We start from the raw sequence: 14,334 nt of genomic DNA, 5'->3' as shown, positions 1-14,334 counted from the left end.
TTATTTCCTAGTTGATATATGTTGAAGGATATAATTGATGGAACAAGGTACAATAATTGGTGAGTCTTTTGTGAAGGAAAAAAAACTATACAAAGCAGAATCAGTACACCTAAAACCAGCAAGCAAAGAAAAATAATGCCATGTGCCAACACAGAAACTACAACAAAACAAGGACATAATACGGAAAATTTCCAGGCATTCAAGTTCGACATGTCCCTAAAACAGAGGGTACAACAAAACGTGGTTAGTCGTATGGAAGTCATAGACACATGTCATAGAACATGCAGGTTCTATAAACATGTATTGGTTTAATTCAAACATGAAAGCTACGGGTTTCATGTGGTAAGTTTTGAATGAAAACTGCAAGTTTCAAACGCACTAAATTCAAAACTATAGGTTCGATTTAGTTATGAATGTTAGGTTCATATATAGGGGTACCTACAAGAACACAAAAGACAATATACAATAAAGTGTAGTGAATTTGTGGATTGCTTTAGGAACCCAAGTGTGAGTGCATTCAAATTACAAAAGATAGTCAACGGTTCAAAGAAAAGAAATAATTTATTGAGTCGTTAATTGCCAAAAAGTGAACTTCAGGTCAATAATTTTGGATTAATTATCAGATTAATGGGCTACTGGTCACTTTAATTAATTCAATAGATCGTAACCATTCAGGTTTGATTGTAGAAGCAAAAATAATAATAACATTCGGGTTAAAATTATAGCCCAATCTTGGTGGGCTTGGGCGTCGTGCGTGGGGCGAGGCCCTAAAAAAGGGGCTTAGTAAGCCACGGGTTTGTTGCAATGCAGCCCAATCATAGTTGCAGCCTATGGGTCCGGGTCTGGGATAAGCCCAGCAGCTAAGCTGCTGATTTTGGGCCACAAAATTGGCAAGAGAAGCACAGGCCCAACACGAGGGCGGGCCTGGGTATAGGGTGCGCGCGAAGCCCAACAAATGCTGGCTTCAATTTAGGCATGGGTACGAGAAGCCCAGTCAAAAGGCTGCCCTTGGATCGCGAGCTGAGGCACAGGGACCCAGCAAGTAAGCAAGCTTGCTGCAAGTGGCGAGAGGGACGAGCCCAACAAGCATCGCACTTGCTGAAGATGGTCCAATAACGCATGAGTGAGCCCATCAGAGCTGCAGGCTTGTTGGAGTGGGCTAGGGCTACATGCCCGTTTCAAAACCCTAACCAGGCCAAAAGCCTGGGTGCCATGCATGCGCAGCAAAGCCCAAAAGACTACTGTCGTGTGGTCCAGACGTCCAATGACATCGTCCCAAGATACTCCATGCGGCTAGGCTGTAGGCCAACATCGGGGCTCGGCGGCGGTGATGCCAGCAGTGACGCAGCGGTGAACCACGGCTTATGCCGCATTAATTCCCATATTTTTTTTTTCGAATTTTAGGGTTAAAAAACCCTAAGTGCTTCTAAATTAATTTCGATACTTTGACTCACAAATTCCACATAGCATTATTGCATATTGCATGAATAAATATATATGTGGCAGCCCGTCCCGGACTTTTCATACCGTAGGGGTGAAATGACGATTTTGCCCCTAGCATGTTTGTTTCGTTGTGTGGTTGTTTTTGGGTTTTGTTTACCTGGTTTTGGACCACACACACACTCCCACACTCATTCACCTCTTTCCCTATCTCGTATCCATGTCCCTTTCCCTCTCTCTCTCCCTTTTCTATCCCCATATGTACGGACACACCCAAAAACCATTGAAACCTTCACAGATCGAGGAAACAAATTACATATTCGTGCTTGTGAGGTCATTAGGAGTTCAACCATACCCATTTCAGGTAAGGATACCTTCGTTTTCACGTCGAACTCGAGATCCCCTGATTTGGTCACTGTTCATGCACACGTTAATTCTTGTGTTTTTGGGAATTTCAAGCTTGTAGGAAGCTTGGTGAGGTCCTTAGGAGGCTCGGGGTGGTTCGTTTGAAGGTTTTGGACGTCGGGATCGTGAGTTACAAGCTTGGCCGGAGTTGGTGGTGTTTTCCCGGTGAGATTCCGTGGGTTTAAGTGCTTGAAAGTGGTATAGATTTGTTCCTCTTGTTGTAAGCTTCATTTTGGTACCAATTTTGTGAAATTTGGTTGAAAAATGAAGAAGATACAAGGTTTTAAAGTTTTCCCAGTTTTCCGGAGCCGGCGACGGCGCCGGAGTTTGGCCGGAGAAGATGACGGAATATTCCGTCATTTTGGACGGAATATTCCTAATGGCGTTAACGGCATCAGCTAGATTTAATGGAATATTCCTGACGGCATTAAATGACGCCGTCAGTGTGCCAGGCACATGCCTACGCGTGGACGGCGCGTGTGGCCATGCCTTGGCCGATGCGTGGGGGCGCGTGCGGCGTCGGAAAATTTTTCTAAAAATATGGGGATGTTCCTGAGGTTGAGTAGATCACGTTGGTGTATTCATAAACCCCATTTGAGCATTGTATGAGAAGTTATTTCGTGTTGTTGGTTATGTGCTTTAAAATTTACGTTTTTATAGTTGTTTCGCATATAGGTGAGACCTATCCCGAGGACAAGCGCGGTCACTCGAGGCAAGGAGGTTACGACCCTTCTACATACCAGTGAGTGGGCTTTTGGTTTTCCGTATATACCTATATACTTACATTTTTCCCAGAAAAGGAATGGAAACGTTTATACATTTATATGCCATGCATATTGTTTGCAATTTATTTATGCATTATTAGTCGCATATGTATATATGTTTGGTGCTGCAGACGGGCATGTAAGTGCCAGGTGAGTTATGATTTATGTTTATGTTCAGTAGTGATTTGAGATGCGTAGAGAGCTCATAACCTACACCCCCAGTGTTAGTGCTCCTGTTATCCGTTGCCGCGTATTGATGATTTATTTGATCAGCTTCGAGGTGCTTGTGTATTCTCCATGATTGACTTGAGATCTGGATATTATCAGTTGAAGATTAGTAGGGATAATGTTCCTAAGACGGCTTTCAGGACTCGTTATGGTCATTACGAGTTTCTTGTTATGCCATTTGGATTGATGAATGCACCAGCTGCTTTTATGGATTTGATGAACCGAGTATTCCAACCATATTTGGATAGGTTTGTTATTGTTTTCATTGACGATATTATGGTGTATTCTAAGTCTAAAGCGGAGTATGTTCAACATCTTACCTTGGTGTTGAAAAGGTTAAGGGAACACCAGTTGTATGCTAAGTTTAGCAAGTGCCAATTTTGGTTAGACCAAGTTGCATTTTTGGGGCACGTCATTTCAGTTCAGGGTATCTTGGTGGATCCTCAAAAAGTGGCAGCTATGGAGAAATGGGAGCAACCGCAAACCGTTACTGAGGTGAGGAGTTTCCTTGGTTTAGTAGGGTATTATCGATGGTTTGTTAAGGATTTTTCTGTGATTGCTTTACCACTGACGAAGTTAACGAGGAAAGGCGTTAAATTTGAGTGGGATGACAAGTGTGAGCAGAGTTTCCAACAGTTGAAGTATTGTCTCACTCATGCACCTGTTTTGGCGCTCCCGAACGATAGTGGTGATTTCGAGGTCTATAGTGATGCTTCTTTGAATGGTCTGGGATGTGTGTTGATGCAGCATGGTAGGGTAATTGCGTATGCTTCACGACAATTGAAACCTCATGAGTTGAATTACCCTACACATGATTTGGAGTTAGCAACCATTATTTTTGCATTGAAGTTGTGGAGACATTACCTTTATGGAGAGAAATGTAAGATCTTTACAGATCATAAGAGTCTTCAGTATCTTTTTACGCAGAGGGATCTTAATCTTCGTCAGTGGAGGTGGATGAAGTTGCTTAGTGATTATGACTGCACGATTGACTATCACCCTGGTCGTGCAAATGTAGTGGCTGATACACTTAGTAGGAAGTCGCAGGGTCGTATTAATGCATTGTATGCTAGTCGCATTCCCCTTCTAGCAGACTTAAGATCTACGGGAGTGAGGTTGGAGGCGGAAGATCGAGAGGTGGCTTTACTTGCTAATTTTCAAGTTAGGCTAATTTTAGTTGATCGGGTGCTTGAAGCTAAAGTAGCTGATATGGAAACTCAAGAAATGATCCAAGCTCGAGATCGAAGAAGGATGAGAGACCTTAGAGTTCGTGATTCGGATGGTATGCTGATGCAGGAAGGTAGGATGTTCGTGCCTAATAATTTGGATTTAAAGAAAGCAATTCTCGATGAAGCACATATCTCAGCTTACGGTATGCATCCAGGAGCTACTAAAATGTATCATACCATTCGACCATTTTATTATTGGCCGGGTATGAAGAGGGAGATAACTGAGTATGTGAGTAAGTGTGCTGTTTGTCAGCAAGTTAAGGCGGAAAGGAAGAAGCCGTTTGGGTTATTGCAACCGCTTCCCGTTCCAGAGTGGAAATGGGAAAATATTACTATGGATTTTGTGTACAAGCTTCCGTGTACACATAATGGTTTTGACGGCATTTGGGTGATTGTTGATCGACTTACTAAGTCAGCACACTTTATTCCAGTAAGGGAGAAGTATTCTTTGGGCCGATTAGCTGAGTTGTTTATCTCGAAGATCGTGAAGTACCATGGTGTCCCTGTGAGTATTGTCTCGGATCGTGATCCAAGATTTACATCTAAGTTTTGGGTAGCTTTTCAGGAAGCTTTGGGTACGAGACTACTTTATAGTACGGCTTATCCTCAGACGGACGGACAATCAAAGAGAACCATTCAGACGTTGGAGGATATGTTGCGAGCTTTGGTGTTACAGTTTGGTGATGCTTGGCACAAGCGGTTGGATTTAATGGAATTTGCCTACAACAACAGCTTTCATTCGAGTATCGGCATGGCACCATTTGAGGCGTTGTATGGTAGATCTTGTCGCACACCGTTGTGTTGGTCAGAGGTTGGAGAAAGAGTTTTGGTGGGCCCGAAGATTGTTGAGGAGACTACTCAAAATGTTCAGGTAATCAAGTCTAACCTGAAGGCGGCCCAGGATAGGCAAAAGAGTTTAGCAGATCGGCATGCTATTAACAGAATGTATGAGGTTGGCGATTGGGTATTTCTGAAGCTTTCACCGTGGAGAAGCGTCGTACGGTTTGGAAAGAAAGGTAAGCTGAGTCCCAGGTATATCGGATCATACATGATCACCGAGCGAGTCGGCGAGGTAGCTTACAGGCTGGAGTTGCCTCCTGAGTTAGCTAAAGTACATAACGTTTTTCACGTGTCCATGCTTCGACATTATGTTGTAGATCCGTCTCATGTGATACCTCCTCAACCCTTGGAAATCAATCCGGATTTGACTTATGATGAAGAACCAGTGACAATTCTAGATTGGAAAGAAAAGATTCTAAGGAACAAGACAGTGAATTTGGTGAAAGTTTTGTGGAGGAATCATTCTGTGGAGGAAGCTACTTGGGAAACTGAAGATCGGATGAAAGATTTGTATCCACGGTTGTTCTTTGATCGCTAGGGGTTGCTGTGAGTGGTTGTTTTGAATTTCGAGACGAAATTTTACTAAGGTGGGTGGGTTGTGACAGCCTGTCCCAGACTTTTCGTACCGTAGGGGTGAAATGACGATTTTGCCCCTAGCATGTTTGTTTCGTTGTGTGGTTGTTTTTGGGTTTTGTTTGGCTGGTTTTGGACCACACACACACTCCCACACTCCCTCACCCTTTTCCCTATCCTGTATCCCTGTCCTTTTCCCTCTCTCTTCCTTTTCTATCCCCATATGTACGGACACACCCAAAAACCATTGAAACCTTCACAGATCGAGGAAAAAAATTACATATTCGTGCTCGTGAGGTCCTTAGGAGTTCAACCATACCCATTTCAGGTAAGGATACCTTCGTTTTCACGTCGAACTCGGGATCCCCCGATTTGGTCACTGTTCATGCACACGTTAATTCTTGTGTTTTTGGGAATTTCAAGCTTGGTGAGGTCCTTAGGAGGCTCGAGGTGGTTCTTTTGAAGGTTTTGGACGTCAGGATCGTGAGTTACAAGCTTGGCCGGAGTTGGTGGTGTTTTCCTGGTGAGATTCCGTGGGTTTTAGTGCTTGAAAGTGGTATGGATTTGTTCCTCTTGTTGTAAGCTTCATTTTGGTACCAATTTTGTGAAATTTGGTTGAAAAACGAAGAAGATACAAGGTTTTAAAGCTTTCCCGGTTTTCCGGTGTCGGCGACGGCGCCGGAGTTTGGCCGGAGAAGATGACGGAATATTCCGTCAGTTTGGACCGAATATTCCTAACGGCGTTAACGGCATCAGTTAGATTTAACGGAATATTCCTGACGGCATTAACTGACACCATCAGTGTGCTAGGCACGTGCCTACGCGTGGGCGGCGCGTGAGGCGTCGGAAAATTTTTCTAAAAATATGGGGATGTTCCTGAGGTTGAGTAGATCACGTTGGTGTATTCATACACCCCATTTGAGCATTGTATGAGAAGTTATTTCGTGTTGTTAGTTATGTGCTTTAAAATTTACGTTTTTATAGTTGTTTCGCATATAGGTGAGACCTATCCCGAGGACGAGCGCGGTCACTCGAGGCTAGGGGGTTACGACCCTTCTACATACCAGTGAGTGGGCTTTTGGTTTTCCGTATATACCTATATACTTACATTTTTCCCAGAAAGGGAATGGAAACGTTTATACATTTATATGCCATGCATAGTGTTTGCCATTTATTTATGCATTATTAGTCGCATATGTATATATGTTTGGTGCTGCGGACGCGCAGGTAAGTGCCAGGTGAGTTATGATTTATGTTTATGTTCAGTAGTGATTTGAGATGCGTAGAGAGCTCATAACCCGCACCCCCGGTGTCAGTGCTCCCGCCCAGAGTTGGGCACAGTCCTTCATGTGATGTTCACCTCCCGCACCACACGCTCATCTTGGATCCAAGTTAGGTGCACAGTCCTGTCGTACAGACCACTTTAGGTGGTTCCGACTCGTAGGTGACTCGCGATTATTCGCCCAGCCTTCACGTGATCGTAGCACTTAAGCGTACTTATTATGCACGCAGTCCTGTCGTACAGACTACTTTAGGTGGTTCCAACTCGTGTGCAGGTATAGTTAGTGAGATGGAGATTTGAGCTCTAGATTCAGCCGTACAGGTCACGTTAGGTGACTCCGGCTGACAGATTACATGGCATTGATTTGACATTTCCTGAGCACTTGCATTTTATTTCAAGGCATCTGGCATGGCATATTTCTGAGCATGACTTATATATATGTATATGCTATTTTTTAGGAAGTATACATGTTTTACGGCGAGGGGTTAGAACCTTGTTTATGAAATGGTTTTTTGAAAAGTTTTGTTTTTGCCCACTCACACTTTCTATTTTGCGCCCCTCCAGGTTCTAGTTGACTAGCACTTGTGGTGGCTCCCCAGAGGATTTTCCCGGCATATCTGACAGATTATCACGTGTAGGACCACCTTTGGGTGTGTTTTTGTAGTGTTGTTTCTCCCGGACTGCATTAGGTCTTCGTGCTCTGAACTTTGTTTTCACACTTACGCTTGCACATGTATGTTTCTACAATGTGTATAGCTGGTTTTTATTTATTCGTACTTTTATTATTATTTTATTAGCTTCCGTACTGTGCACATGATTTCGTCACTTTCACGTGACGGCTAGCATGCCCTGATCTCGGTCGGGGTGTGTCATATATATATATATATTGACAAAATTTATGAACACATATGCAATATATATAATTGAAAGGAAAATATAAATACATGGGTTCATGCATCATGAGGAATGTTTTCATGCTTCAAGATCGTTTCAAATATCTTAATTTATTTTAAAAGAACCTGATTGGCAAAAAATAATTGAAAGCTCTTGATGTTGTAGAAGAAAGCCTCCTCCACGATCCTTCAGTTTCTTGACTTCTAGCAAGAGCGTGCTGATAACATGTTGTAAGCCTAATTTACTGAAGTGTATCTAGGACTAGAGACGGAGAAGGCCGATGGTAGGAGAGAGAAGAGAAAGATATAATTCTGATGAGTGTTTTGTATCACCCATTGTGCCTTTATTTATAGTAATAGGCAAGATTAAATTATTAACTTAATAGGATTATAACTCTAATAAAATATTAACTACTAAAGAGAATATTCAAGGATATCCCTATATATACTAGGATTTACGCAATCATTTTCCTGCAACAGAAATAGAATTATAACTTTAAATTTGAGTTTTACTCAAGAGATCTAACAAAAACGTTTTTAATAAAAATATTTTCAAAGAATTGCAGTTGGCTCAATGGAAGCGTTTTTAATAAAAATGTTTCGATGAAAAGTTGGTTCAATCAAACAAAAACGTTTTTAATAAAAATATTTTCAAAGAATTGCAGTTGGCTCAATGGAAGCGTTTTTAATAAAAATGTTTTGAAGAAAAATTGGTTCAATCAAAAGCCAAACCCTCCTCCGTTCTCTTTCATCAAAACCACACGCCAGCCGTTCCATGTGCGTACTCTGCAAAACACGCAAGAGAGCTGGAAAATGTCGACGAGGTCAAATTTCTACAAGAACCCTTCGATTTCTTACAAGAAGGACCTCAGTCTCTCCTCCGTTCTTCAAAACCTCCAAGGTAACTTCAATAATACCATTACCCTTTCGTCTCAACCGCCTTCCTTTCCCCTACAAACGCCGCGTTTTGTTCCTTTTAACTCATTTCCGTCCACTTCCAGCTTACAACGTCGTCACCGGCAATGCTCCGCCGCTTCAACATCTGCCGGCCGGTGATGGCGAAACTACATGTCGCAAACGCCGTCGTGATCCGAAACCAAAACGAAAACCGCCTCCCCCTCTCCGTCAGAACCGCGAAATCGAGGAGAAAGACGCACCTATGTCGCACCAGGATTACATAGACAGGAGAAGGCAATTGCTGATTTCTAATTTCAATTATCATTGGAATTTGTTTTTAATTTTTATAAATTGCGATTTTTTGCTTTTGTTATTACTTAATATTTTTTTATTTTTTTATTTTTGTGAAATGTATGAGCAGAAAAGAAGTTTGTACATCGCAGAATTACGAGGAATTAACTTGTGAAGTTTTGGTAATTGAAATTGTTGCTGTTAATTTGTTTTGCATTTGTGGTTTTTTTATTGATATAGGTCAGCATTTTGAGGTTTGGTTTCTTGTTGTGGCAGGGAAAGCCGGGAACTTCGAAGTCGTGCTTAAGTTTGGTGCAATATGATAGTAAGTAAGCTTTCTTTTGGGCTTGTGCTATTTTCAAGGCATTCAGCGACGTCGGAATTTGATTAATAGTTTGCTAACTAAGTTATTTTAGAGTGATATTCTAAGCCTAAAAATTTTATTTGCAGTTCGGTTTTGGTACTAGTTCAAGGGTTCGGTTTTTCCTAATTCATTGAAACTAAAATACAAAAGATTAATAGGTGCTCAATTATCAGTATTGCTCGATTGGATGTTATTGATTAAAGATGTACTTCATTTAAGTCGATCGCCGAAGGTTAACGGATTGAAATGTGAAACGTGAAAAAGTTGATGCATATAAAATTTTTGAAACTTCATGTTTTGACTGGTAAAGTTGCACTGGTTAGTTCACTGTTTGACCAATAACACGTCTCACTTTTTACATTTGAGATACTGTTGATGGCAGGAACAACTTATCTGCTGAGGGTAAATTGCCATCTTTATAGACTTTTCTATTTTTCTGCTCTTGCTCTTCTGTGATATTAGTCAGTGGCTTTTCCTTGCTGCTGGTCTGCTAGACTACGAGTAGAAGTTTCTCTATTTCTATGATTGTAATATTTTACAATGCAATTTGAAAAATATAGGTGATGAAAGTACGTCTTCAGAATGTGAAGCTATGCTTCCATCAGGTCACTTAAATGAATCTGATCAAGTAAAAAGCAGAATTGAACAGCGTTTCCCTAATCCAGGAGAACCTATTTGTGTCATGTGTGGTAAATACGGAGAATATATATGCAATGAGGTAGGTTATGATTTTAATTTTTATGTGAAGTGCATTAACAAAACTTTTAAACTAACACTCACTGAGTCTCCTTTTCTCCCATGCACTTTAATTTCTAGACTCTAAGTAGTGCTTATTTGCTTCCACAGACTGATGATGATATCTGCAGCATGGAGTGCAAAGCTGATCTGTTGCAAGCTCTTAAAGTTATGAAGGTATTTAGCATTACAAATTTGTTGTAATGTTTAATTAAATTTATTGATTCAATAAACGGGCCTGTTTATAATTTTCTTAGGACCCCTTGAGTAATCAAAGACCAGATGTCTCATCTGGACCCAAATGTACCTTACCGATGCATGATTTTGGGGACACTTGGGATTATGAACGCCATCGCTGGTCCAAGAAGAGTTCCATTCTTTCTACTTATGATTGGTATTCATTTTGTTAAACATATATTCTCCGTCTAAGTTTCTCTAATGTAAAAACTGACAGTAAAGTTGAGCCCATGCATCAGATAGAGGCAACCTTTTGCAATTCCTTTCTGTTCATGAGTGCACTTATTCCAGTATATATTTTGATGGTATTTGCTCTTTATTCATCTGTGATGGTGAACATGTTTGTGTAGTTGGAAATGTAGAAGGCCTGGACACCTTGCTGAAGATTGTTTGGTGGTGACAAGTAACGAGGTTCTCTTTTATTCTTTTTTATTATATTTTTTGTAAACACCGTCCTTATTGTTTCCTTAATTAGGCTATGCAATTTATGAAAACGAAGGGAAACATAGATGGTATGACTCGTCAAAGTCTATGCCTTTTTTTTTCCAGGTGACTTTGGGCCACAGCAAAGCCAATTCAATACCCCCAGACCTTCTTGCATTATACAGAAGGTTTAGAATTTCTTTTTAAATAATTGTCCAAATACGTTCTTTTTTCTTTTGTGCTTTTGGCATTTTGGCTCGTCTTATATGACCAAAACATGTATGTGGGTTTTAAGGGTTCAGGGATCCCCTTCTCTCCAGATCATTGGACTGGGCCTTACCTCCATGTGTTGTTGAGTCTATTGAAAGCTGGTTAAATAATCATTGCCACAAAAAGTAGAACTGCCGACTCACCAGGAATTGGTTATCTCATCAGCAACTTCATTTTCATCTAAGATTGAGTTTGATATATGTGGGTGTATATAGGTTAAATAGATTGTTAAGATGGAAATTTAATTTCTTCTGGACATCTGATGTCTCCATTTCCCAATTCTGGATATGTAATTATTTGAAATGCTAGGCGTCTCATAGACAAAAATGTGCAGTTGATATTGCAAACTCATTTTTTTTTTTTTTTTACTTCCTCAACAATTTGGGCACTTTTTTTTTAGCAATATAGTGCTTAGCTTAAAGTTAGAAACTTAGAATGATATCCAGTTGTATTGGATTTGTTCGACTAACCACTGTTCCATTTATAGTTCATTTGATCTTTTTAATTAGTGAGCTACTGTGCTGCGTCCTTTAGATTTGTCTTGGTATGCTATAACTTGACTGGAAACATTATCCATCTGTTCTATTTATCGCATGACTTGAGAGTGGAGTCACCATCCCTTTTGTGCCTTTTTTGTGTTAGCAGATGCCACCAGATGGGCAAAAACATATCGGCTTCAAAGTGCAATGAATGCTACAACTCGCTAAGTTTGGCCACTTGCCTTCATTGTAGCATTGCCCTCTGTGACAAGTAAGCATTATAATTACACTTTTTGGAATGATATTAAGTTGACTTATGGAATAATATAAGGTTGTGTCTTGGTTGAACATTTCTACATTTCTTAACATCGAGCCATTTTTTTTTTTCCTTTGTGAAATTTTGACTTCTCACTTTTCAGTTACCAGACTGATTAATGTTGCAATTTTTGTGGCGTCACCAATAATATTAGTACATTAATTTGATTAAACTAGGAAAATGGCTTTTGTCAACTGTGGTTCAAGATGTTATTTGAATTTTTTTTTTTTTTTTTTTTTTTTTTTTTGGTTTTGAAAGTTGTAGGTAGCTTCTCTGCCATTCATTCGTTTCTATTTTGTTATGTTTTTCCAACACAAGTTTGATGAGGCTTAGTTGAAGTGAGAAGATGAGATATCATGCTTGGAAAAAAGCAAATATCTCATTATAGTAAAAACGGGAGTAAACAGTGCTTGAATATTATTGTTCTTGGATGGCTTGCTGATTAATCTCGACATTTTCAGGGAGGATCTTAATTCAAGTTTGAATTCCATAAGCAAACACCCAGAGCATTGGGACTGATAATCCTAATTTTCAGTGCAGGTCATTTGAATGAGCATATACAGACACATCCATCCCATCGACAATATTATTCTCATAAACTCTCTCGTCTGGTGGGTACTGACTTTGCATCACTGCTTTCCTAAGATTTATAGAAAATAAAGAGATGTTGTACCAGTATGGACCTGTGGTATAGTTCAGGTTGACAGGGTTCGAGTTTGTAAAACATCTCTCAGTTTCAGTTTAACTGAGTGCAGATATTGACTCAGCTCGGGACTAAGTCAATAGGTGCTAAATATTTAGAGTCTAGCAATTCTAATACAAGTGTAGGGACCACAAGTGGAAATAAAACCCTTCTGTTCACAAAAGTAGCATTGGTTATCATTTATTTACTTATTGATTTTGCTTCCATGTTCGGTGTGAAAAGATAGAGCCACAATGTCACTCAAGATTTAAATCATGATTCATGATACATGTATTTACATGGAGACTATAAGTCTTGGTAGATAAAGGAACCTTTGGTTCCTATCACTTAGTGATATTTCCTTAGGATGCTTAATAGCTTTGATTTGATTTGTGTAGGTGAAATGCTGTAAATCAACATGCCAGGTGACTGATATCAGGGATCTTTTGACATGCCAGTACTGTTTTGATAAAGCTTTTGATAAGTTCTATGACATGTATACTGCAACTTGGTACGTAATTAGTATGAATAAAAATTGTTACTTATTCTTCACTTACATTTCGGATTAGTCCCATTTTGCTACCTGTAGGTTTGCCTGAACTTGGAATTATTGACGATTCTGTTGCTTTTGCTTTGTTTGAACTTAGATTTAATCTGTCAATTTTTAAGCGGTGGCTGTGGGTGTCAAACCTCATTATTTTTTAACACACCCAAATCTAGTGAATGAATTTCTATGTTTCGATGTACAGAAAAATTAAGAGATTAAACAAAGCAATAGTAGAAGATTGTGATGCGTATATTTCTTTTTTATTGTTCTGTAATAGTGTCTAATAACTAAAATGTGCACGTGTATTGCAGGAAAGGCACTGGGCTTTCAATCATTTCGGGATCTATTTGCTGCGAAGATCACTTTGATTGGTAAGCATATCAGTACTGTTACCTTCCGCCCTCTACCTATGCCTTTCAATATCAGATTTTATAATGGCTTGTTAATTCTACAGGCATAGTATGAACTGTATGAATGCTAATGTGGGAGAGAGTGGATATATTATCAGTAGGAATTCCCAGAAAGGCAAACGTATTCAGCTTAGCGACTTCATTTTCTGAGGGGGTAATACTTGTAAAACTGTGGCAGAAGTAGAGTCCACATTCTAATTGGTGCATGCAAGTATGTCCCTTGAATATGCCGTGACAGTTTTAAGAGGGCCATTATCTACAATAGAGAACCTTACACGAATCGCAAGGTAAGCGTCTCAACTTCAATGAGCAGCACAACTTCTTGCATCCAGAACCCGACTGATATAGCGATATGGAAGGTTGAGATTGTTGCGATGTAAGCACATTGTACCGATTCTAAGTGATGCAGAGACACCGGTTAAGCCTCGCAAGTACATGATGTGGTCAGCTGGTTAGAATTTATTCGAGATTTTTGTTTCCACGTTACATGTTTACATACACACATTTCCCGTATGTTGGATGTGCGTATGTTCATGTAACCATCTGATTCTTGTATTATTGCAGATTCACATTTTATTGTGCACAAATAAAAACGAAATCATCAAATTACCGAATTCGTGAAGGTTCATATTGAACAATAAGTATAGAGGCATATTCTGTAGAATTGTTAAGAGTGAAGCAGTGATGTGCAAAATAGTTTATTTTGCACTCTCCTTGTTTTTTACTTCTTTTTTTCTGATTTCATTCTGTTGACTGCAATTACTAAAAACCCATAGGATCGATTTGTTATAAAACTAATTGCCTCATTTTATTGATTGCAATACCAAATCAAATGAGGTGTACCAAGAGGGGAAGGCCAATTTGCAATAATCGATCTTATGTTTACTTGAGAGTTCACTTTCTTCACACTAGATACGGCTTTAAACGAGTTGACCCAAACGGAATATCATTCTGTTTAGGTTTGGTTTGTTTCTTACATGAACCAGGCATAAAAACTCCGAGCTCGATATTGAGTTCGAGCTTTTTTAG

General features: G+C 39.8%; 2 protein-coding genes across 2 annotated transcripts; both read left to right on the top strand.

Moving 5' to 3' along the window:
* Positions 1-1,119: 1,119 nt before the first annotated feature.
* On the top strand, positions 1,120-5,444 carry LOC137709965 (uncharacterized). The gene is made up of 6 exons (XM_068448941.1): positions 1,120-1,350; positions 2,937-3,005; positions 3,129-3,536; positions 3,687-4,209; positions 4,677-4,741; positions 4,938-5,444. Exons 1-6 carry the CDS (start codon positions 1,120-1,122, stop codon positions 5,442-5,444), a joined length of 1,803 nt encoding a protein of 600 aa, XP_068305042.1.
* A 2,905-nt stretch (positions 5,445-8,349) lies between these two features.
* On the top strand, positions 8,350-14,202 carry LOC137710525 (uncharacterized). The gene is made up of 14 exons (XM_068449570.1): positions 8,350-8,555; positions 8,656-8,845; positions 8,973-9,024; positions 9,119-9,167; positions 9,767-9,924; positions 10,053-10,118; positions 10,199-10,335; positions 10,529-10,589; positions 10,728-10,789; positions 11,517-11,621; positions 12,202-12,277; positions 12,747-12,859; positions 13,207-13,266; positions 13,350-14,202. Exons 1-14 carry the CDS (start codon positions 8,468-8,470, stop codon positions 13,453-13,455), a joined length of 1,323 nt encoding a protein of 440 aa, XP_068305671.1. The 5' UTR covers positions 8,350-8,467; the 3' UTR covers positions 13,456-14,202.
* The last annotated feature ends 132 nt before the right edge of the window (positions 14,203-14,334 follow it).

Source organism: Pyrus communis, chromosome 12, assembly GCF_963583255.1.
Source record: "Pyrus communis chromosome 12, drPyrComm1.1, whole genome shotgun sequence".
Lineage (NCBI taxonomy): Eukaryota > Viridiplantae > Streptophyta > Magnoliopsida > Rosales > Rosaceae > Pyrus > Pyrus communis.
This window is presented reverse-complemented; position numbering and strand designations above follow the sequence as displayed.